The 26963-nt window shown below is 33.0% G+C and overlaps 1 protein-coding gene across 8 annotated transcripts in view; it reads right to left on the bottom strand.

Annotated features, from left to right (window-relative positions):
- METTL15 (methyltransferase 15, mitochondrial 12S rRNA N4-cytidine) overlaps positions 1-26963 on the bottom strand; it is a 247242-nt gene that overhangs the window by 159075 nt on the left and 61204 nt on the right. For all 8 annotated transcript variants that reach the window (XM_073808727.1, XM_073808726.1, XM_073808728.1 and 5 more), the window contains one exon: positions 228-364. In XM_073808727.1, the coding sequence (XP_073664828.1) occupies positions 228-364 (137 nt within the window). The remainder of the gene's footprint in view (positions 1-227; positions 365-26963) is intronic.

The following is a 26963-nucleotide window of genomic DNA, read 5'->3' as shown; positions in this document are numbered from 1 at the left end:
AAGTTTTTGTATTTATACTTACTTACAAAGGATAAATGCAGTAACATCATTATTTTGAGTGATTCTAAAAATATCATTTACATCAATTCTTTCTGGATAAAAAGGGAGGAAATACTTAGTGGAGTGACGTATAGTATCATACAAGGGAGAACAAATTCCAAGATGGTAAACTAAGCTCCATAAAACATAGCAACAAAATTAAGTAACTATACAAGTGTATTACTTACGGGTACAATTCTGAAAGCTGTTCAGCTATTGCATAAGCTGTTGGGTCTCTGTCTAAGGCATACAGAGTAATATCTGACTCCTTCTGTAGAATGGCTCTTGTGTGTCCTCCTGAACCAAATGTCATATCTAGAAAAAACTAGCCAACACAGAAAAAGAAAATTACCACTTAGCATGAGCAAAGTTTATTCTTGCCAGCTACCTTATTTCTAGACACACATAATGCTTTTCAGAGCTGATACCAAATAGAAAAACAAATTACTTTTTTTTTTTTTTTTTTTTTGCCTAGAGTTCAATTTGTTGTACATGAGGTCTGGATCAATTATGAGTGATCAGTCCAAAAGAATTTGTCAGAGTAACAGCAAAATGATAATCTTTGTCACAGGCTGGCCAATTCAAGGCAAATTTGCACTTCCCTCCATAAGTTCAAACTAGCCACAGTGTTGTGCTACTAGCTTTTTACTGCTTTCAAGCACCTGACTAAAAATGGTATTTCCAACAATTTCTCATCATTTGGAGACAGCTTACAATTGGTGTGGCTCACTTTATCTCAAGTTCTCTAAATGCTTTATATTAAACATAAAAATATTCAAGAATACAGAGAGAGCGAGAGAGCGAGAGAGAGAGCGAGAGAGAGAGCGAGCGAGCGAGAGAGAGAGAGAGAAAGAGATTATACCTAACAGTAGTCATAGGACAAATATTTAATTAACAAATCAGACCTGAAAAAGCCCAGGGCTTAAGTCAAAACACCTGGGATAAATTATAGCCTTGCCACCAAGTAGCTACATAGCTTTGGAAAAGTCATTTAAAATTCCAGGGTTTTTAGATTTCTCCAGAGTTTAAAAAGAAAAAGAAGGTCTAGAAGAATATACCCCAATACCTGCCTAATTGGTAAGGTGACATATAATTTCTCATCTAAACCAAAACACTTTTGGTAGTAAAAGATTTGCCAGGATAACAGGATACAAGGTATGGGAGTACATATGTTTAAATGCTTGGATCATTGAAGATACACAATGAAGTTAATTGGATCTGAATCTATTTCTTAGCTATTTTATTTGGCCACACTTAAGAAAACAATGCTGGCCCACTTAAAAAAAAAAAAAAGCCAGCTGGCCGTTGGGCAAGAAACTAGACCTGGACCATAAGAAACGTAAATGTAAACAAGGTAGTTGATTGTAGTTGGTTTGGAAGTCAAGACACTCAGCACATCCTCTCAAAGTTACGCTCTTAGTTTAATGTGCTCTCTGAATAAGCCTCACTGGTATGATGAAAATAAAAACAATTATTCCAATAATACTGAATACTGTGACAAATAACATACACAATAAGTCAGACTGTTAAAAATATTTAAACATATAACTTTTTAAAAGTTCATGTGTACATTGCACAAAGGAAATTCCTGTAATGGATTTGAACATTTCCCTGCCCTGAATGTTACAACTTATTTCAGGGAGAGTGGTCAGAGACAAGGCACAATTATGCTTTGATTTTTTTTTTTTTTTTTTGACTATAAGCTACCATGCTGAGTCCTGTCCTCTGATCATGTACTCAGAAAAGTTAGCCTACTATTCAAAGAATAATATGGAGGAAATCTTCTGATCAAAATTGAGAAGAGGAGGGATGTAAAATATAAGATGTAAATGTGGTTAAAAAAAATGATACAAGCACTGCTTCTTAACATAAATTTTTTAGTATAACTTAACCTTGCACTTCTATCACTGTCAGCACAAAAGGTATGGCTACATATATTTTTCATCTTTTTAAACAGTAACTTTAAAACAACACTTAAAGTCTTATTATTGGAATGGCTGTTAGGAGTACATATTTAATCTCAAGATTGAATAATTTCCTCTCCCAGTCTGTATACTTACTTTATGCATCTATGAGGGTAAAAATCTTCTACCATAGCTTGCCTCAGTTTTAAAATTGCTAGAGGTTTAGCATGACTTAAACAAAGAACTTTTCCAGGCAAAAGTATATACCACTTTCTTATTATGCCCCAATATCAAGTCTTATATAGCCCTGGATTTAAACTAAGAATATATCAAATAAAATAATTTGCATATGATTACCTTATCCCAAGCCAGGAAAGTCCCAATCAATATTTAAAAAGAAAAATCCTTATGATTAAAAATATTCTGGAAAATGTGAGATGATTATAATTTACATGATTATTTTTTTAATATATCATGATTATGCCCTTGGAGATGTACTGACAATCAAGGAAGTTTCCACAGGAAAAAAATAATCTATTATTACCAGTCAAGTGTAAAACAAAGCAAAAAGTGGGAGACAAATGGGATTTATGAAACTAGAACTGAACCCCACAATATGTCCTGGGTTAATAGGTGATTGGAGCCATCGACTTCCATTTTTAAAATTCTAATGGGGCTTCCCTGGTGGCGCAGTGGTTGAGAGTCCGCCTGCCGATGCAGGGTACACGGGTTCGTGCCCCGGTCTGGGAAGATCCCACATGCCGCGGAGCGGCTAGGCCCGTAAGCCATGGCCGCTGAGCCTGCGCGTCCGAAGCCTGTGCTCCGCAACGGGAGAGGCCACAACAGTGAGAGGCCCGCGTACCGCAAAACAAAACAAAACAAAACAAAACAAAAAAATTCTAATGTACACTGTCCATCAAATATAGTAAGTGACATCTAGGCCTTATGAGTCACCCAGCACTACAATTGAAAAGGGAGCCAATTAGTTTTTCCACTCTCCTGGATCACTAACTTGACATAAGACCACATTTTTTAATTTGTAAAACTTGATAATAAAATAAGGCGACTGGATGATTTTTTTGCTTAACAAATGCACAAGAACAACATAACTGAATGTTTCAAAATAATCCTTTTATGAATCTCAACTATGTATATATGCAAATGTTTATCTTATGCTCCAAACATATATGGAATTCTTTCTTTGAAATTACCTGATATAATTTATCTAAAAAGCCTAACCCATATGATACCAAGAGTTTTTTCTGGTAATTTCTCTCATCACCTTTATAACCCTGGCCAAATCATTTTAACTCTCTGAGATTCAACTGCTTTATCTAAGAAATGGGGATAAAATGTACCCTTGTTTACCTCAGATATTTATAAAGGTTATCTTATTTCTTCCTTAAAACAATGAAGTAGGTGTTAGTAAATTTTACATACACAGAAACTAAAATTACACTAAGCTAGTAAATGGCAAATGTAAGAATTGAATACAGGTGTACCTGGTTCTAAAACCCGTGTTCTTTCTCCCACTGACTCTGCATTAAGTCAACAGAGTCTATATCTGCACACTGCTTTATGACTTTCCAAGCATTAATGTTTTCCTACTTGGTCTAACAAATACTCTGTAACAGAGTATGGAAAAGTGGCATTATTCCCATTTTTACAAATAAAAAACTCAGGTTCAGAAAGATAATGTGACTTAAGATCATATTAATAGTAAGTGAGGGAAAGAGAATTCTAAACAAGGTCTCACCAACTCTGAATTCTGTGATTTTTCTGAAAAAAAAATAAAGAAGGGAGGGAGGGAGGGAGTGAAACAATAAATAAGAAAAAATAGGGATGGTATAAGAAAGAATCATGGCAGAGATGGCTTTACAAAAATTATACAACAAAAGTTTAGTGTTTCATAGATGACCCATTCCCACCGGAATTAAGGCTCTTGAAAAGCCATCTTTCTGTATCTTTATCTCTCTCTCTTTCTCCCTCTTCCTCTCTCTCTGTTCCTCTTCTGTTTCAAGAAGATGCCTAGGTATCTAGAGCTATAGAATGTACGTTCTTTGAGGATTTTTGTATTGACGAAAGAAAAAACTTTCTATCTTTCCTATCATTTGAAGACAACCACTTTTGCTTGTTTGTTTGTTTTTTGTTTGTTTTTGCGGTACGCGGGCCCCTGACTGTTGTGGCCTCTCCCGTTGCGGAGCACAGGCTCCGGACGCGCAGGCTCAGCGGCCATGGCTCACGGGCCCAGCCGCTCCGCGGCATGTGGGATCTTCCCGGACCGGGGCACGAATCCGTGTCCCCGGCAGGCAGACTCTCAACCACTGCGCCACCAGGGAAGCCCAACAACCACTTTTGTATCTTTTAGTTACAAACAAAAACACAGTTCAGAAAGAGATAATGCTAGTTACCCTGGGTAGGTGGTTTCTTTAAGGAAAAGAGATGAGAGACTTCTTTGAAATTGAGTAGAGGAGAGACGGAGAAGATGAACAAATTCCAGAAAGGCGCAGGACCAATAAAGTGACTGACAGGTGGTAAGATCTCAGAGCAGCTGGCTAGATGATGGACTGAAGGGGAAGGACCCTCAATCACAGGCTTCCCAATGTTACCAGAGATTTCCATGCCTCTCTATGGCACGGAAGAAGCAGAACCTTTGGTCCCAGAGGGTCTACAAAGGTTAAAACAAAAGGCATCTTAGGAGAAATTAAATGTGACATGAAGTGAGTAAGAAGGTGCAGGGTCTCTGCATAGCTCTGGATGGTGTGCGGAGTCTGGGGGATAAGTGAAATTGATGGCTTCTCAGCACAGGGAGACTGGGGATCAAAATCAAAATGAAGGTGATTTAAAGAAAATAAAAACTAGCATTTGAGGCAGAGGATTCATCACGATAATTCTCCAACACTGCCTCCAATTCAATATGGTAGCATCAGTGCACAGTAGTAGGTGTTTAGTGTATATTTAATGATGTGATATGAAAAAAGAGCTCAGTCTCCCAATGTAACTATGATAAAGATTGCAACACTCATTTGTGCATATGAATTCAAGATGTAAGACTCATTATGATAGGATCACATAAAATAGTCACAAGATGCCCAACTTCTAAGTCATTTAACGTCAGTGTATTCCTAATATTAGCAGTTGATTCATTAATGAACAGAACTTTTTCAAAACATTAATAATGATCTGTAATTATATAACTCTATAGCACCATGTTTTTATTTGCTGATCAGTCTCCTTTACATTTGAAATAAGAAAATGAACATTTCTTATCTTATGTTAGCTCTTTTAATCAAATACAACTAAATGACATTTTATCCCATGGTCTTCTAAATATCATAGAAAAAATTAGATTTTACTTTTCACCATGATGAGTCACACTTGAATAGTTGAGCTATAGCTGTGGATCTGATATGGACATGGTACAGACACAGAATTTCAGAGCTCAGAGGGACATAACAGACTATTCCACCTCCTCATTTTACTTATGAGGAGACCAAGGCCCAAGAAGGTAGCTGGTAGCTAGTTGAGGGCAAAGCTAGTATTAAAACTCAGATCCTGTGCTCTTTCCACTTCATCTCATAATACTCCCCCACTGAAATTATATAATCACCCTGAAATAAAAACAATCGTTCTTTGGAAAAGCATTTTCTTAATATGAAGATATATACAAGTGGGAATTCTGCACCTTAAGCCTCCAACACAGTTAAAAACAACCACTGTTGTACCATTTTAATTTTAAGACTTTATGATGATAAATCTGTAGAATTAAATTCCAAAGACAATTATGTTTTATATGTGGCCTGAAAAAAGTGTCTGCCCATTATGTGTAATAGCAACTGGTGAAGACCGACTTCTTGACAGGTTACAGTTTTCAAATTGATCTTGAAATTAAAAACAAAAAATTAAAACACCTAAAATCATAGACTCATGGGTGATTAAAGCTAGAAGGCCTATAAAACTAATCCAAATTTAATTCTGTCATTATATACCACTCTGTCTTTCTAGATTATATCTATATCCCTTTTATACTTCTCAAATGTGATATCCTTTAAGACAGCTAAGGCTGCTCTCTGAAGTGGGGAGACTGACAGAAATCAAGGGATTTGCCCAAGATCACCCTGCATAGACTAGATGTTTAAATGATTTGTTTTTCCCAATACAAGACCTCTAACCATTGAAATTTTCACACTGGAACAACACTGTTAAAATTGGACAGGAAAACATTTTTGGCCATGAACACTATGAGGGCATATCTTCCAATTACATTTTTCTAATGTTGATTAGTCATTTCCAATCTGTGCAAGATTTTTTTTTTTTTTTTTTTTTTTTTTTTTTTTTTTTTTGTGGTACGCGGGCCTCTCACTGTTGTGGCCTCTCCCACTGCGGAGCACAGGCTCCAGACATGCAGGCCCAGTGGCCACGGCTCACAGGCCCAGCCGCTTCGCGGCACGTGGGATCCCCCCCGGACCGGGGCGTGAACCCGCGTCCCCCTGCATCAGCAGGCGGACTCTCAACCACTGCGCCACCAGGAAGCCCATGTGCAAAAGTTCTCATCTGAATTTGGAAACAATATGGCCTTATTTCACTTTAAAATTTCTTCCTATGAATATTTTCTTTTCTGGCAATTATTAATTTTGAATTTTTCGAATGAAAGTTCTTTTGAAAGAATTTTAGTTAAACTTCACCTATTTGTAACTAGCTTCATTTTGAAATACTGAAATGTCTTAGGCATATACTTAACTTTCTAGAGTTTTTTCAGGAGGTAATTAAATTAAAATGCATGGCATTAATTAATAACCTGTATATTTACAGAACATCCAATATAGATAAGGCCATAGAAGGTAATACAAAGATAATAAGTTATGAGCCTTCCAGTTTGGTGAGAGAATTTAGACATTCACACAAATAATTATTAGTAAAAAGAAATCAACAATATAAGAAAGGTGTATATAATATTTTACAAGGAGTAAAAAAATATTAATTTTAATCAGTAGTGAGATGAATGAAATTGAAGTAGGTTACAATTCAGCTGGGCCTTGAAGGCTGGGCAGAACTCAGAGCTCACCCTTTCTTCTCACCCTCCATATTTTCTAAATCAAATTCGTTACCAAGTCCAGTTGATTTTACCATACAAATATATCTTAAATCTTTCCACTCACTTTTTCAATTCAGGCCCCCATATTTCTTTGCTTTATTACTGCAGTAGCATCACAACTCATATCCATACCTCTAATCTCACTTCTAATTCTTCTCGCTACACCATTAACAGGATATCCTTTCTAAAATAAAATTGTAGCATGTGAAATTCCTACTTAAACCGTCTCACAGGCTTTCCAAAACTACATGATAGAGTCCAAACTTCTAGGCAAAATGGACAATCTTCTTCATATTCTGGCCTCCTCATTTCTTTCCAACATGATCTCTCACTACTCCCAGACATGAATTTTACGACATATTCTCTAACTATACAGAAGTATGTGCAATAATCAAACATGCCAAGCTGCCTCATGCCTTCTCTCCCATTTTTCCTTGTTCCATCTCTCTCAAATTTTATTCCCAAACAATTACGAGAATCCTAATATGTCCACAGCTCTATTCCAAGAGTTAGAAATACAATAGCAGGCCGAAATAGACATGGGTCCTGCTCTCATGTAGTTTTCAGCCTGGAAGCCTGAGTATCTCTAACATACTGTCCTTTCTTTTTAGAATAACCTCTGAAAGATGCCCTAAACATTTGTGTCCCTGGTGCCAAACAATTAATAACGCACAGAATATAACCAATAAATATCTGCTGGATAAATAAAAACAAGGAGAATTAGAACTTAAAAAAGGCATAGACATAGGAAAGGATATGTCAGATATAAGGAGAGCAAGTTTGATTGGAATCCAGGATTTATTAAAAGAAGAGGGTGGAAAGGATAAAAAGGGAGAAGAGAGAAACAGAAAAATGAACAACTTTCATGTATGTTCCAGATACTGTTTTAATTTTTGCAGTATGTACCCTCTCTTAATCCTTGTAGTAGCAATGTAAGATAGACAAACTAGGAGCTCATGCAGGAAAGGTAGTGTAAAATCAAACTGCAGCAGTCCTAAATGGCTAGGGTAAGTAATTTACACCATATTTGTTAGACACTGGACAGCTTTGAAGACTTCCTTTTTTAACATACAAAAAATAATTTATTCCCATGGATGTGGGGAAGGGGAAGGGTAAGCTATGACAAAGTGAGAGAGTGGCATGGACATATATACACTACCAAACATAAACTAGATAGCTAGTGGGAAGCAGCCACATAACATAGGGAGATCAGCTTCGTGGTTTGTGACCACCTAGAGGGGTGGGATAGGGAGGGTGGGAGGGAGGGAGACGCAAGAGGGAAGAGATATGGGAACATATGTATATGTATAACTGATTCACTTTGTTATAAAGCAGAAACTAGCACACCATTGTAAAGCAATTATACTCCAATAAAGATGTTAAAAAAATAATAATAATAAATAAATAATAATAATAATTTAACTGCCAACAGTACTAGATGGATGGTACAGTGTGAGAATATAGTGGTGACCTGGTGTAGAGCACCCAGGTAAGAGGACATAAAAGCTTGAACTGGCAATAGGAATGGAGAGTGATAACAAATGTATGCACGTTTATTTCATGCTTATTTTATGCAAAACGTGGTGCTAAACATTTTATCTGTATTATTCATTCATTTTATAAAGAGGCATAAATATACACACATACACATTTAGTTAATTGAACGTGATTCTCAAAACCACACTCTGAGCCAAGTTACTATTATTATTATAATACTATTTTACAGAAGAGAAAGGGGAGGTTTAGAGAGGGCTAGGTAAGTTGTCTGAGGCACAGCTAATGAATGATGAAACCTGATTTCAAAAACAATTCTCTCTCCTGAACCTGTACTACTAATTTGCTTTTTTTATAGAGGTAAAATAGTAACTAGATGTGGTGAGTGGAGAAGTAAGAAAAATTGTTTAAATGATCACAAAGCATGCTATCTAGGTAACTAAGAGGATAACAGACACCATTTATTATGCAATTACGTGCCAGTGCTAACTATGCCACACACTTTAAAAACTTGATCTAGTTTAATTCTTACCACGGCCTGTACGTTAGGTAAAACAACTCCACTTTACAACAGATGAGTGTGTTGGAGCCATTTATTTTGGAAAATATGAATGGGTGGTACAATTAGAGATAGAGGCAGAAATAAGCATTTCTTTTCCCTCCCTTCCACACTGCCTCTCCATGCCCTGCCACCTCCCAGTTAGTGTTAGAAAGGCCAAGGAACAACTTCTTACTCCAGAAGAGAGAAAACTAAAAGTATGTGAAGATACAGGCAGCATGATAGAAAGAACAAAGAGGTTTAAGAATTTCATATAGGAATAGAATAACTCTTTGTAGTAATCTTGAAACAGTGAAGTGAGGGACATGGCTGAACAGAGATTTTGAAGAGAATAAAAAAAAAGCATACAAATGTAATAGGCCCAATTATAATAGAAATAATCCATAGAGGGAGCAAGAAGTCTGGTTCCTGAAAATGCTTAAAGAACATTAAGTTTTAATTGTATTTTTAAAAGCTCATCCTAATCAAAAACATTGATACATGGAAAAAAAGAGTAAGATAAATTATTTTCATTATATATCCAAATTATACTATGCAGCCTTTGGAAATTTGTGCCCCAAATACAGTGCTCCTGGCATACATTTACCAAAGGCAACAGAGGGGAGCTCCTTTGATGTAACCAGTGAGGCAAATGTTAAGAGAGATGAGCTAGTTATTTGGATATGATATAATGGATATTCTGACAAAAAATTACTAGAAAGTAGTCTGCTTTATAATGTCACTGAAATGTTCATAATTGCTAAGGCAAACTATTATTCTACCGTTGTGTGCTTAAATCACTCAAGACTATCAGCAACTTCTCTCAGGCTTTACTTATGTTTTCTGTCTAATCTGTGACAGGTAGACATTTGTCACACTGATGCATCTGGAGACCTGAAATAAATTAGAACATATAACTGTGAACATAGAAGGCCACCAACCTCATAGTCAGCTAACATTCTGAACAAACATTTTTCCTACAAAACCCCTTGATTTATTATTGTCTTGTCAAGGTCTGTTGAGTATCCGTCTGCTACACGCTTATTTTGTTTTATTTGTAACTAATACATGAGCTAATGTAAAAGGAAAAAAATCTCAAAAGAACATAAAAGTTATACCAAACAAACCAATCAATGCATTGCAATAAATTTATCTTCTTTCTCATTTTATCAAGAGTATTGGTGTTACTATGATGACTCATTCTGCCTAAATTCTGCAGACATTTCATCTTGTAGCTTAAATTCTATCTTATTCACAAAAGAAATCTTAATTTGTCATAACAAAACTTATTTTTTCTTTTCTTTGTAAAGTACGTCCTTCGATTATATTAAATAATTAGAGTATTCATCCTTCCTGGTGATGAGTAGCTTTTACTCTTACCTGTAACATGGAATAAATTTCAATCGTAAGTCCCAGTGCTGTACAATGGACTGCCATTTGATCTGTTTTCAGATACAATGGTTGAATTAACACAAACAGCTAAAAATAATATGGCTTAGGTGGTCTCAATAAGCTTAATTTCACAAAGGTCTCAGGCCCAGACAATGTCAATCTGTCTGCATCTTTTTGAATAAGAAAAATAGTTTTTAATCAACACCATCAAGAAATTCAGATAACATATTCTGGACAAACTTTTCTAGGAACACCACACAACTACTGAGAATGATAGTTATTTTCTTCTAAGAATTATTAAGTATATAGATTGTTTAAAGTATTTGGAAAAATAATGCGAAAATAATACAATACTGAACTCTTTCATCGATGTGTTCAGCAAATGCTCTTCCCAAAAATTTTTGGTGGGGGCCACAAGTCATTTTACTGATGATGGTTTCAACATGGTTCTAATATTAAATCCTTATCACCATTAAAATAAAACCAATGATGGTAAGATTTACTATTACTTGGCCTCCAAATAACATTAATTTTATGCAAGTCAAAGCACAGCTATATATATAAGTATTGGTGTCCAATCCACTGTGCGTATATGTGTCTATGTGTATGCACGCCTATAAGGGCAGGTGTGTAGGAACTTCCATATTCCTTAACTTGTTTAAACACGTGATTGAAGATTGGACAAGTTTCAGACTCAGACTCAGGATACACTATACCACCATTAAATCCTTGTGTGGAGTAGATGTTAGAAAGTAAAATTTAAGGAGTGACAAAGAGTTTCACAAGTTAGGAAGAGAAAAAATAATCAAGAAAATATCTTTAAAATAATTCAAAATAATTAGAAGAGGCAAGTTCAATAAAATATCTACATACTTTTAGAACAAACTGCTTTTGTGACTTTCAAGTATTACATGAATTGAAAAACAAGATCTAAATGAAGCAGCAGGGTGTAAAAGAAAGAGAATGGAGGTCAAAATATCTGATTTCTGATCCAGAATCGATTATTTAATTGCCATAAAAGTTGGCAAGTTAACTTCTCTGCACCTCAATTTCCTTATGTGTAAATGGAGATAAATATACAATTTTAGTTCACATCACTTTATTTAGTCCACCACATCCTTATTAGGATATGCAAATAAGACAATATGCATGAAGGAAATTTGAAAATGGTATAGTACTACATAAATAATATTAGTAAAATGTATTTTAATTAAGAAAATAATTATTCACAAAAGGCCTAAATTCCATAATAATTTATACTAAATACAAAAGTAATTTAGCATACAAAAAACATTTCACAGCTTCTAGTTTGAAGAAACACTAACAGAACCTTCAGTTGGCAGATCATCTTTAAAAGGATCCTCTCGATAATGTTAACACTTCTAGAGGGAGAAGTTTCAAAGAGTTTTAAATGCCATAAAAATCACCTATGATATATCTAAAATAAGACAATTTCATAATTACTCTGACTTTGCTATGTCTTAAAACTAATTTAAAAACTTCAGCCCAAATTGAAAAAAAATACAGCTTACTAGATGATCTTTTAAATACTTACTCTTTAAAAGCAAATGTTTAAAAATGTAAATACTATTATTACTTTTCTTTTTCAGATAGTAATACCTTTAAAGATTTTTATTATTGCCCTTTTAAATTTTATCGCACGGGGACTTCCCCGTGGTGCAGTGGTTAAGACTCCATGCTCCCAATACAGGGGGCCTGGGTTCCATCCCTGGCCAGGGAACTAGGTCCCACATGCATGCCACAACTAAGCATTCACATGCCACAACTAAGGAGCCCGCGAGCCACAAATAAGGAGCCCACATGCCGCAACTAAGGAGATAGTGAGCCACAACTAAGGAGATGGTGAGCTGCAACTAAGGAGCCCACATGCCGCAACTAAGACCCGGTGCAACCAAATCAATCAATCAATCAATAAATATTAAAAAAATTTTTATCACACTACTAATCATATGCGTAAACATGGTGCATAAACAACGCCAGGTAGGGACAATGAACTGGACAGTGGGGCTAATTTAACTACACTGGTATTCTGACATATTACTGGAAACAAAGCAACCAAAATTTCTCTATTTTTAACTGACCAGGAAAACTTTATAGAACTTTCAATGTGGCCAGTTGACTGACAAGAAGTAACAGTCATATTAAAATCAATTATCTAATTACCTTGATAATAAAGTAAAAATTACACACTTATTGTATAAATTCTGTATGGAGAATACAGAATTTTAGAGTATAAGTTTTACATGTAGATACAAAGAATTATAAAATATACTCCTAGTGTCCTAATGGACATTCAGTCTACTTGGAGAGACGAAACATGTATCCCTGAAATGATTAAATAAATTCCAAACATGCCAATTTTTTACTGTGAACTAAAATTGTATATTTATCTCCATTTACACATGAGGAAATTGAGGTTCAGAGAAGTTAAGTCACTTGTCCAACAAAATTCCAGACATGCCAAATGCCAGTGTATAATTACATGTCAATGTTAACAAAGAGGAAACTATGTTTTACAGAAGCAAATAATACTCTATGCAGTCATGGTCTGAAAAGTCTCCTTCATCAAAGAAGATGGCCTCAAGTCAAACCTCAATTATAACTAGCTAAGTATAACAGAGGAAAGAATGTGTCCCAGGAGGCAGGAAAAATCTGAAACAAAGGCAATGGAACATTATTCTTGAATCATTAACTGATTTCATTGTATAGCATACAGGATTTGTAAAACGAAATAGACCAGGTTGAATATAATGTTGTTTAACCTTTCTGAGTCAGTTCTCTTAGTTATAAAATGAAGTCAGAAACACTGATCTTATAGGATTACAATGAGAATGAAATAAATTTGTGTATATAAATTGCTTAGAATACTTTCTGGCACATAGTGAGTGATTAAAAATAATAATAATGATGATGATGATGATGATGATAATAATAACACCTACTACTTCCACTGACAAGAAGCACAAGAACAGATGAGAGCCCATGAAGTATAGGACTTGCACTAGGATAATGACAGGTAGAAAAGGAAGGGTTCATATGAGGAGAAATGACAGAAGGAATGCTACCATGAAGAAGTACTCATAAGAACCAAAGCTTAGTTTAGATACAAATGATAAAGTCGGAAAAAATGTCAAACTTGTCACAGAAGTTTCAAATCTATTTGCGTTAAAGAATGATGACAGCACTGACCAAAAAAAAAAAAAAAAAAAAAAAAACCCTGGTATCATCAGAGGAGATAATCTGTTTTTCTGGGAATCAACATGATCCTCTCAAAATCTGACCCTCTCAAAATCTAAAGCACCAAATTATAAGCGGCGGCATATTTCCTTCATACTCGCGACCCCTTCTAATTTATCAATATAGTTTTACATTTAAATCAATGACAATAACAGGTTAAGAATCAATTCAAGATCACTAGCAGGGAATGGGTCATATTACAGATGGACCCTCTTATTATTATTAAAACTAATAGCAAAGACTGGTTAGATTCTTTCTACATGTGCCAAGCTACTTTACATAACAACTCTGTGAGGTAGATGCTACTATTATTTCCATTTCATGTGAAGAAGCACTCGCCTAAGGTTGCATGGTTAATAAATTACAGAGTTATTTGAACTCATGCAGTCCGTCCTTTGAGTCTATGCTCTTAAAAAAACTCCTCCTATAGTTTCCTATAATTTATTTTTGAGTAGCACAAATATCAGATCATGTCACTCCTCCTCTGCTCAAAACTTTCTAATGGTCTTCTATTTCACAAAGCCCTTCAAAATTTGCCCAGCAAACCTCACCTAACTTAACTGACTCCATCTTCTACTCCTCTCCTTCTGGATCATCTATTCCCATCAGCAGAGCCTTGTTACTGTTCCTCAAACAATGCCTGTCATAAAGCATTTGTACTTAACGTCCCACCTGCCTTCCCCATCACAGCACAGATATTCAAGGATGGAGCATTTGTTCTGTCTTCTCTTTCACGTCTTTGCTTACATATAATCTTCTTAGTAAGGCTAAAAACTAAAATTTTTCTCACCGTCAACACTCATTTCTCCCTATACCCCTTCCTTGCTTTACTTTTTCTCCATAGAACTTATCTAATATAACATAATCAACCTCATATCCTTCTTTTTAATTGTGTTTATTGTCTGTGTCCCATCACTAGAAGGTAAGTTCTAAGAGAACAGATACACTTTTGTATCTCTCATACCTGGAACAGTACCTGTCACATAGAGCTGAATAAATATTTATTGAATGTATACATGAATAAATGAATACAAATATATTGGTAACTAAACAAATTTTGTTTTCAAAAAAGGGATAAAGGAGAAAAGGGAATAGGAATTAATATTTATTGAGCATCTAACGTGCACCAGAAAGTCTACCAGGTGCTTAGCACCCATTAACTCACTAAACACTTATCTAATTCTCCTGTGAGACAGATGTTTTTTGCCATTTGCCCAGGAAACAGACTGAGTTTAAGTGGCTTTTCCCAAAACAAACTGCAGTAAGTAATGAAGCCAAGGTGAGACAGTGGCCTTTTTGATTCTGAGGGTCCATGAGCTTCTTGCTTTATCACCCTGCCTCCTGTAAAGTATTTTAGGTAGTAGCTAGGATTTACATATCTAATCTAGCAGGAATCTTTAAAAACATTTCCATGAGTAAGCCTCATCATATTCAGATGGATGGGTGCAATTCCAGTAACTTTTCAGATAAACAATATTGTGATGATTAGTTTATGTGTCAACTTGTCTAGGCTACAGTACCAAGTTATTTAATCAAACACTAATCTAGATGTTGCTGTGAAGATATTTTGTAGATGTAGTTAACATCCAAAATCAGTTGACCTTAAGTAAGTGAAATTACTCTCCATAATGTGGATGGGATCTCATCCAATCTGTTGAAAAGCCTTTAGAGCAAAAACTAAGGTTTCTTGGAAGGAGAAATACTTAAGACTACAGCAGTGCAGATGAACCGGTCTGCAAGGCAGAAATAGAGACACAGATGTAGAGAACAAACGTATGGACACCAAGGGGGGAAAGCAGCTGGGGGGGTGGTGGTGGTGTGATGAATTGGGTGATTGGGATTGACATGTATACACTGATGTGTATAAAATGGATGACTAGTAAGAACCTGCTGCCTAAAAAAGTAAAAATAAAATTCAAAAAAAAAGAAGAAAAAAGAAAGATTTAAGTCAGAAGTCTTCATGTTTGCATTCTGCTGACAAACTATTGACATTCAGTGAGAAATTTCAATGCAAAAAAAGAAATGGTAACTCTTCCTCTAAAATTCATCTGCTTTTGAAATTGTCAGCAAATAATAAAAGTGGACATTTTGCTAATGGTGGCATGGAGTAAAGACCCTCTTCCATATGAAGTAAATTGTAATTGTACTATTAAAAAAAAAGACTACAGCAGTGGCAATCATTTTGTGACATATAAAAATATCAAATCATTATGTTATATATCAGAAATGAATATCGTAAGTCAATGGTTAAAAAAGAAAACCCGCACAGCTTTAACCCCTATATGAGACTCCAGCCAGCTTACCTGCCTGACAGACTTCAGACTTGCTAGCCTCCACAAATGTGTGTGCCAACTCTTGAAAATAAATCTCTTAATATATAGGTATATATCTTATTGATTCCATTTTTTTCTGGAGAACCCTGACTATTACAAATACTGTCTTCAAGTCTGAAACAATAAATAAGACAAAACAGAAAATCCAGATGTAGACTTCCAGCAATGCTGAGTATAACAGGCAATAAACATTTGTTAAGTTTAGATAAACAAATAGATGGCTTACTTAAAGGAAAAGGAAGAGAGAAAGCCTAGAAAATTCTTAAAGAAAATACTGTCTGTCAGTCAAGAAAAACTGTGATTTTTGTTTATGCTTAATAAAAATTTTATTTCCATTTTTTCTTTGTTCAAAGGTATCCAAACACTGGCAAACTTCTTAAATTGAAAGAAGAGTCGTCTAATTTATTCAGCTCATTCAACCATCAATATTGAATACTTGTATTTTTTCTTACACGTATTTCTTGTATTCCAATCGTGACATTCTAGAGCACAGTAAGCACATTTATAACTTCTTACTGCATTACTACCTTGGCTATTCCTTAACCAAAATTTACTTCACACAACTGACAGCCTAACTAACCTACTAAGAAAAACTGTTTTAATAAACTTTGGATAGGTATTAAACAAAGATCTTGTTTAATTTGTATAGGGTTATCAAAATTCACTACAGATAGCTGGAATTAGCATTAATAATTTTATTTGGTTTGAATCTTAGATTTTGACTTCTTTAAGGTGTTCTTTGCTATGGTATTGGCATAAGGTATAATTCTCCACCCAACTATTTCAACAGAGTCCTAATGCAGTGCTAGAAAACCACATGGGTGCTCTTAAGACCACTGAAAATGAAGTTAACAAATGGGGTTCATTTAGAAAAGGGTCTCCACTCTATGACCTTGGAAAAGTCATTTAATAAAGGTAAGTCTTAATACAGTTGTGTGAAATAAAGAGGTAATTTATATGAAAATACTTTGTACACTGTAGATCACTACACAAATATTATTTTTGCTATTAAACATTTGATGGTGACAATAATGGCATGACATCTAATTCTATCTCAAATGTGTTTAGAAATACTGTCTTTCAAAACACCATAGATCCAAAACCAGAAAATTAAGTCAGACAGTCAAAATTATTTATTGCTATGAAAAATAATTAGGGAGCTTGAAAGACTCACTATAACAGATCTACCACCTGTTTAGTTTGACTGCATTGGGAATCTCAAAAGCCTGTATCATGGTCTCTGTTCTTGGACCTGTGTTCATGAAACCTGTGTTGTGTGCCTCCTGTACCTCCCCCAATTATGACCCCCCACACACACTTTCAAAAAGTATGGTTGGAGTACTTGAAGCAATAACCCAGAATAATACAAGTATTTCAGAGTTACAAGGTACTTAAATGCCAAATATGAGCATTACTGCAGAGACCATTTAGGTTTCTAAGCAATAAGTGTAACATGAAAACTACTATAAGGATATTTTTAAGCATCAGGACTATATTATGTTAGAATACAAGGGGAACAACTGCTTAAAACAAAACAAAAAACTATAAATTGCTATAACAAAGGGAAGCTAGTCTTCCTTATATATCTGCTTCCACTTTTCAAGTGCTTCTTCTGAGTTAGTTCTATTTACTAAACAACAACCAAAAAAGTCCAATATTTCCAATCCATTCTAAATTAAAGCATCTTAAATCATGCCTTCTGGATTTGAGGAGGAAACACCATTAAGCTACACGAAAAGTCAATTTTTCCAATTATTCCCACCTAAAATTAAACTTCTACCATCAATTCTCTATCTTCAATTCTAGATTTATGTTGCAATAAACATTACTCCAAAATAAGTTGATAACCACTTAAAGCCTGGAAATCTTTTAGTTATGCCAAGTTGTGTGTTACAGAATGTGTTATCATTTGTTGTGAGACAATATCATTTATGTCTTCATAATGCGAAGTATCAAACCTATTTGACACAATCTTAAGAGAAGATACAAGGTAGAGAAGATACAATCTTTGAATGAATACCGGATCCTAAAAAATATACAAATAAGCAAAGAATGAGGTTTAGTTTCCTATGTTTGAAGTAAAACATAATACCCCAAATAACCTCATTTGAAAAAGGCTTTAAATATATAAACACTGACTATACCAAATGAGATCAGGAACAGGCTAAGGTAAAATAATAAACATTAAAATATTAAACCAGATCAAGAAAATTCTTCTTACTCTCGCTAGAAGGAGAAAATTAGGCAAAAACAACCAGCACTTTCTGTTAATCAGTTAAGATAGTTTACTGTCAGAACACAATGCTAAGCTATTTTCTGACTACTAGTTTTCACAACAGGCTTAAAAATAAATCAACTTTGCCTTTCAGGAGTTTGTCTTATTTCAGACATGTAATTGTTGTTACTTCTTAAAATGTTTCTGTGCCAAAAGAACTCTTCTATATCACCACTTGTTTTTTGTACTTGGAGTTCATAATTAAACACTAGAATACTACCCATGAAATATGAAATATACCACAGATTTATGTCCATGTACTATTTTTATAAAAAATATTTTAAGTTGTAAAAAAAAGTACTATTGACTAACTGTTCTACTGAAAAAAATGTTTTTTACAAAAATGATATAGTCCTTGAAAGGTAAATTTCTTTATGGTAATATAAAGTTTAAATAATTTAGATCTTCTTGCCTCTTTAAACTTCTATTCCAGCTTTCTTCTTCCTTCCAATATTAGTTAATTGTTGAATTCTCAAAAATATCCCACAAAGTACTAAAAACTATAACACAAAGGAGAAAGAAAAGCAATGTGAATTACTGTGATATCCAAACCAAAGACATTATAAGAAAAGAAAACAGGCACAAATGTCACCAAATTATATAGAGAATAAATATTTGCTTTAAAATTTCAGATGAAATTTAAAATAAAAGCATTGTCGCCAATTTTAAATTCTACAGGCAAGTGTAAAGACATTTGTGCTAGAGTTCAATTCTACAAAACAATTTATAATTTCAGAGGTAACTTTAAAATATAAACCTTAATATGATAATCATATGAAAGAAGCACCACTTGCCTTCTGGTAGATATATAGTAACTCTCTGCTGTCAAGCTAAGTTATTATTAGTAGGCTCAATGTTTTAACTTCATTATACAATATAATGTAAATGCAATCTAGGATAACTCTCATTAGTGCCAGTCTACATCTATTACTTTGGTTGAACAAGTTGTAACTAAAGCAAATGAGCTAAGTATAGCAAATATTGACTTACTCCACCATTAAAATGTTTTTTTAAAAAAATCACTTAATTTTGTTAAAATGTTTTAATTTGTACTAATTCACATTATAATTCTACCTAATGTAAACATTAATTCTGCATCTTCTGTCATGATCATTTATCCAGGTTTTGAAACAAATGTAATTCAACAGATAATTATTAAACACTTAATATATAAGCAACACGCTAAGCTCTTTATATAAGAATGTGGCTATATGACTTCAGGCAAGTCACTTTACCTCTCTAGGCCTTAATTTTTTCAATGATAAGTCAAGAAGATTAAAAAAGATGATCTCTTCAAGCTCAAATATTCTGTAATTCTAAAATAAATAGCATCTAAACATATCTGACTATAAATTAAGAGACAATTCCTTTGCATTTTTAACACAGTTAAGTAAACTTGAAATAACTCTATTATAACTTAATATCATGTCACGTGAGCTGGAAATTTAAACCCAAAGAATAAGTATCAAAATATTGATAAATGAAACAATGAATTTTTCTCTATAATTTCTGAAAATATTAGTTGATCTTTATTATCTAAGAAAACATGAATTATCTTTGTTATTGTTAGTCATGGAAAAAAGGTTCATGTGAAGAAGGGATTTTATCTATGTTCTAGGATAAATGAGAAAAGAGGCCATCTATTTTCCTTCTCCAAATAAGTGGTTATAGTCACAGGCAAGAGAACTATTAAGGGAAATTAGAAACAGGAGGTTTCTCTTTATGAGAAGTAATCTTAAAATTATCAGTAATAAACAGTATTAAATCAACTTTTGAATTATTATTGATCATGGAAAAAAATTAAAGCAGTCAATAAAGTATAATCGACACTTAAGAGCAAATCAATTGCATTAACTCAAAATACAGAGCACTACATGAGGCTCTAGCAGGAGCCCTGAAAAGAAAAATTATAAATCAATAGTATTGCAAATATATATAAAATCTGTTCCAAAGAACTTTATAGTAATGGCTTCATAACTAAGTGCTGTTGCAATGAAAACACAGCTGATTGTGATCAATTTGGGAGTCTTTCATTTTACTGAAATTTCCATTACAATGTTATTTGAACAAATCACAAAATACTCTTGTATGGCATCCTAGTGATGTTTTATAAAATGTGAAGTTTACTGTACTGGCTAGCTCATCACCACGGGGAATCATCAAATAGAAATGATTCATTCATGTAAGCTGACTCCTATAATCGTTAACCACTTGTGCACTCCAATTGAAGGAGTACTGATAGAGTCAGGAGGTTTTAAAACTGGTCTCTGTTATTTACTACCACTTGCTCCATGGTTAATTGAGACTATAATAAATTGATCCAGACATGTTTACATTTGTCAAAATAAAAACTCAAGGTATAGATGCAAGGAGTTTATAAACAAAACTAAACAATTTTAGAATTGAATTTAGAAGTTGAAGCTTTAGGAAAAAACCTTGGAGTTTATTGATGGTCTCTTTCTGCACAAATAATATTTGATATTGACTTTAGACACAATCCTCTATCTATTATGACATTCTGTAGGCTTTGTTTCTTTCTCTGGGAAATAAAAAATGAAGATACACAGGACTGAATGACATTAAACACACAAAAATCTCATTTGGTAGTTCAAGTTATTAGTGACTTTGCAGGACGGTTTATATCCCGAAATTTCAAAATAGTATTTTAAAGAAAGGAAACTTGGAATTATGACTCTACACTAAATTATTTAACAATTCTTGTGGGCTTCTGAGGGAAATGAAAATTCAACAATATACTTACTAGCACAGTATTTCAGTTTATAATATCACCCATATGCTATATTTTATTACAAATTCAAATGGATTCTAGGAAATAAAACAACAATAAAATAAGCCATATACCTAAATTACACATTGAGAAGATTATGGTAAATAATATTTCATGAATGTAAACATTAAAAATAAGCTAAGATGAATGGATTACTAAGAAACAAGTTTACGTATTTTTATACTATCATTTATATGAACAACCACAGTTTCCTTTAGGAAATAAACATTATTATTTTACACCAAAAGAAGTTATTGATGACATTTCCCAATACAAAAGAGAAAGTAACAGTAATATATAATTATATCATTTATGTTGACTTTGGGGAAATATAATAATGCTTCAAATGGCATTCTAAAAGGTATGGCTCAGCCAAGAGTATAAGGGCAGCAGCAAGACTCTGAAACTAAGTAGCTGAATGTAAACTTAGGTGAGTCCTAACATAAGCTTTGCAGTTAATATTATGCGTCACTTTTTAAAAGACATTTCATATTCTTCTGTTTCTTCTGTGCTTCTACTCAACGACTTACTGTAATGAACATGATAAACTAGTAAGTTAACATTTAGGCATGAGTCAATTTTTTAAACATTTGCTTGATATCATTACATCATTAACTTTTAATTCATAGTAAATGAATTCCAGTAAGTGAATAATATCTTAAATGATATTTTCATCTCTAAATAAATCCAAACAAAAGGTCAAAGTTATTTAATCATTTTCATTGTTAAAAATCACAAAGAATTAAATACCATCCATGCCTTGGTTTAAGACTCTGTCAGAATATTAAAATATCTTTCCAATGATATATTTGAATTTATTTTCAAATAACATATGTGATTCATATGTGGTTTGGTGAATCAAACGCCAGAAATAGTCTGAGTCAACTATGATATGTTCCAGAATGTCTGCCCACTTATAAAGTTAGTTTACAACTTTGTTAGTTAGTTACAATTAGTTTACAATTTTGTGATATGGTATTCATTGTATTCTCAAATCCCACGAAAACTAGTATAACAAAAGACAACGAACAGAATATTAACTCAATCTGGCTATGGGCCAAAACTGGGGAAACCTAAGAAGAGAACACGGCTAAAGATGAAAAATATCCAAGACAGCAATGCTTGCATGTCTAAATTATATTATAAATACTCAAAAACTCCCATTTTATAAAATCAAAGGTATATTTTTCTATAAACTTGATCACTTACCTGTGTGGCATAAGTTGAAACCTTGCACTTTCATATACACAAATAATACAGTAAAGCTATTCCCCAAGTATATGTGTGTGTACACACACACACACATACAATATATATATAAATAAAGTATATATGTCCACATGTATGAAGTGATGAAACTATCATCTCTAAAGATCTTTCCATATCAGAAGAGATACTTCTTTCTCTATTATTATTTCTCAAATTAGGAAATACTTGCTATTTGGAACACTTCAAATGATAAATAACAATGAAAAGTAAATTAAATCATAAATTAAATGTATCATAAATAAAAATAAAATTATACTATATATTTAATGCTGCAACTATGAGGTAACCATGTTTTTATTATTTTAATAAGATGGACATCCTTCCATGTTAAAAAGAAAGTTAACATTTATTGTGTGCTTCCTATTTTCCAAGTTCTGTCTGATATGTTCTACCTTTTTAATTCTCATAATGATCCTGAGTTACACTTATTACTATCACCTACCTCCCCTACCAGCCCTACCTCATCCTTTCTAAGAGCTGCATGGTATACCGATGTGCAATCTTACCATCTATTTATGCATTTCCTGAATAGTACATTTTAAAACATTCTAAACATCTCCAGCAACCTAAATGAAAATATATACTCAGAGTTCAGCCAGGATTTATTTAGCTAGTCAAAGAGGACCATGGCCAATATGAAAGTTTACAAACTCACCTACTTTTGTTCAGAACAACCTCTGGGTTTGTGGATAAACCTTAGTTACTTTTATATTTCTTAATTTTTATTTCTAAAGTGCTATCATATCTCACAAACTTCATAAGCTTTATATTATGTACATCTAAGAAGTTTCCAGAAAAAAATTATTCAAGGTTATACTGTTTAAGCTCATCAAGAACAGCACTGTTTTATATTTTTATGAGGTCTCTTTCCAAGTGTATTAACACTATGTTCATTCTATCTGATTACTGGAATGAAAATATGTGATTGGTAAAGTGGTTTATTTCCGAAAATACATACTTAAAGATTAACCGATATGAGTATGTCTTCACAGGTTCCACCATTCTATTCTATCCAAGGAATCTGAATTTCCTTGCTTTTGACAAGGGTACTATATACATGGATTAAACTTACTTAACCACAGTATCGTCTTCCTAAAAAAATTTTTAACTCTATCTTACTGTGGTATTGAGTAAAATTAAGCAGTAAAGGCAATTACTAAAGATAAACAAGTATATTGCATTTCAAAAAAAAAATTTACATAGAATTATTACCCAATTAAATATGATCAAGCTTGGAGAATTTAAAAATTTTGTGACACTGTAACCTATGCCATTTTCATCCATAATATAAGTACTATATATTATTGTATAGAATGAAAACCTAGACAATTATGGTTATTTATAATTAAGTCAAATAAATTTTATAAAACAACATGTTTTCTTCAAGGGTGGAACCAGTAAAACAATTTTTATTATAAATATAAAATCCAAACTCGCAAAATTACCCTTCCAAAAAAAAATCCATTAGTAATATAGATTGAAAAGAAAGATTATTAAGATTTTTAGAAAAAGAAATCTTAAGCATATGAACATTAAGAAATCATGTATTTTTTATTGACTGTAAAGTATTTTGTAATTATTGACAGTAATACAGAATTCTGTGAAGTAGGTTTCCTATATTTGCTGTCCCTATAACATTTTCTCTTCAACCCACTCCAGTCAGGTTTTCAATTCCAACCACTTTCCTGAGGCATATCCTTACAAAATCACCAATGACCTCTATCTAGGCAAAACTCAGTTCATATTTTACTTGACCACAGCATTTCACATAATGGATGATTCAGTTCTCAAATTATGTCTTCCCTGGCCATGGTATTAAATACCTTCTATGGCCTAACTTTTCAATTGTTCTCTAGACTCAAAAACCCAAATGTCATATTTGTCATTTCTACTTGGATTTCTACTATGCACCTAAAAATTAACATGGGCAAAACAGAATTCTTGATTCTCCTATATTTAAAAAAATATATATGAATACATAAATATTTATGTTAATGTATATATAACATATAAATGTGCATATTTTTATGTATTTATTTGACTGTGTATTAATTATGTCTCCCTCAATAGATCATAAACTGCATGAAAACATGGATGTTTCCTGTTAACTGTTATATCCTCAGGGCTACAAACAGTACCTGAAACATAGCTAGAGCTCTATGAATATTTACTAAGTGAATAAATAACATACAGAATTAGAAAAAATGATTCTTCACTTTGCTTTTACCTTGGGCTTTAAAATATTATGGAAAACAGTTTTAAACCTAAAACCATTAGCAAGTAATAATTAATAGATTATTTTGTTTCTAAATGGTTTCAGAACAGAGTTAAGTTGATCCTGAACTATCAATAATAAAAATACTAATGATGATAGCTACGAATTGTTCAATGGCTATTATGTGCTAGTTCATTTGAAGATGCTTTATATATATTTAATCCTAATAACAATTCTCAAAGATAGGTATTATAATCCTCCCAAATGCAAAGAATAAAGACAGATATAGAAACTAAGGCTCAAGATGAAGCAACCTGCCCAAGCTTTTAACAGATGGGGTTGGGATTTGAGCCCAAATCAGTCTGACTCAAAACTCAATACTTTTACAGGGAATTATATTCAATATTTTGTAATAACCTATAAAGGAAAAAGTCTGAAAAAGAATTTTTATATATATATATATATATATATATATACACACACACATTTATATGTATATATATGTGTGTGTATAACTGAATGACTTTGCTGTACACCTGAAACTAACACAACATTGTAAATCAACTATACTTCAATTTTTAAAAAAGGAAAAAAAACCTCAGTCCTTTTAAAAGAAATCTGTATTCTGGCTGCCTTTCTTTTTTAATTCTAGTGTTTACTTATTTTAAATAGAATTCAATTTAATAAAAAAAAACTGTCAGTCAACTGCTACAATGTCTAACACACTGCAGGACAGTAAACAAATATAGAAAAGATATGACCCCTCATCCTATGGACCTTATCATAAATAATTTCAGATGATTATAGATAGATTTCAAATCAGAAAATATTTTAAGACTATATAAAGGGGTTATTTTATGCTTTTTAAAAATGCAATATTCCCTTTTCTTATAATACCTATTCTAAAATTAAAGACATTAAGTAAAATGTGGATTAAGTAGGTCTAATCATTAAAAGCAAACTTCCAATATATCTCCTTTACCCAGGGACTCCCTAACAAAGCAGTCTGTTTTTCTCTGACACATTTGATGGAAGATGGCTTTCACAGGTTACACAAACTTATTGGAGTCTACTCTACAGGGAAGATAAGATAGACTGTGGGTTTGATTCCTAACCAGTACTTATTATTTATCCTGTCTCTCCCCTGTGACAGTGTATATGGGCATATTTGCAAATTATTAAGTCACACATTACAATAACATAAACTTGAATCAGCTATAATTTTTAAAACTTTAAGTAAAATATAGCAAAATTTTGGTAGTAATGATAAGAAGAGATAACGCTAGTTGAGAATTATAAGCCAAGCACAGTCTTAAGTACTTAAATGTATTATCTTTAAATATATTATTAGCAACAAATTACTTACAATTGGTTATGACTCACCAGTGTGTCTCTGCACATAAGTTTGAGACCATGTCTTTATATAATAAGTTAGTTATTCATGCCTCTGGGCATGAATATTTTATTATTTATCTTGCATTTTGGCCATTTTCTAGCACCACAGGGTAAACAGAAAAGAGGGAAAATAAATTTACATCAATCAATGTTATTACCTCCAGTAGCTATTGTCAGAGTTGAGAGGAAGAAAACAAAACCTAGTGAAAATATGAAAGATTTAGTGTGTATGTGTAAATTTCATTTATTCATGCTTTTACTTTCTTTACAAAAATAACTAAGGAAAAACTGGTAACAAATACTCAATAGCAATTTGTCAGAATTCATTTTTCTTACTTAAGTCTTGGAGACCACAAGTGGAAGAAGAAAAGGCCCCAAAATTTAAATAAAGTACAAAGGAACTGGGGAAATTGGTGTTTAAAATATGTTATTCTTTTCATTTGTATCGCTTATAAAAATCATCTTGTTTCTACCTCACTTTTCAACCTCAAACAAGAAAACTTAAGAAACTGAATGCTAATTCTCTAGTAGAGAGGAGACATGCAAAGAGAGGATTGCCATAATTTATATTAATATGTCTCTAATAAACACTAGCATCCTTAAATGGCAGAGGTCCCAGCCCTTCTTAGTCATTAAATAACAATCTTACTGATTGAGCCAAAGTAGCAAAAAAGAAAATAGAAAGCAGAAAACTAATCATAGTTTCAGATTACGTTTTTTTAACAGACTTTATTTTTAGATCAATTTTAGGTTTACAACAAAATTGGCCGTATTACTTTTAAGTCAGTTTTGCTGAATCTAGGATCATGGAAAGATCAGGGTAACAGCAGTGATATCAGAGAATAAACAAGGTATTTACAAATGTTTCAGATATACAATTATCAAAACACATCCATTTGAAATGAAAGATGAGAAGAGTCAAGGATTCATTTGTTCATTTATTCACTCAACAATAAAGACTTAATGTG

The sequence above is a fragment of the Tursiops truncatus genome, chromosome 8 (assembly GCF_011762595.2).
Source record: "Tursiops truncatus isolate mTurTru1 chromosome 8, mTurTru1.mat.Y, whole genome shotgun sequence".
NCBI lineage: Eukaryota > Metazoa > Chordata > Mammalia > Artiodactyla > Delphinidae > Tursiops > Tursiops truncatus.
This window is presented reverse-complemented; position numbering and strand designations above follow the sequence as displayed.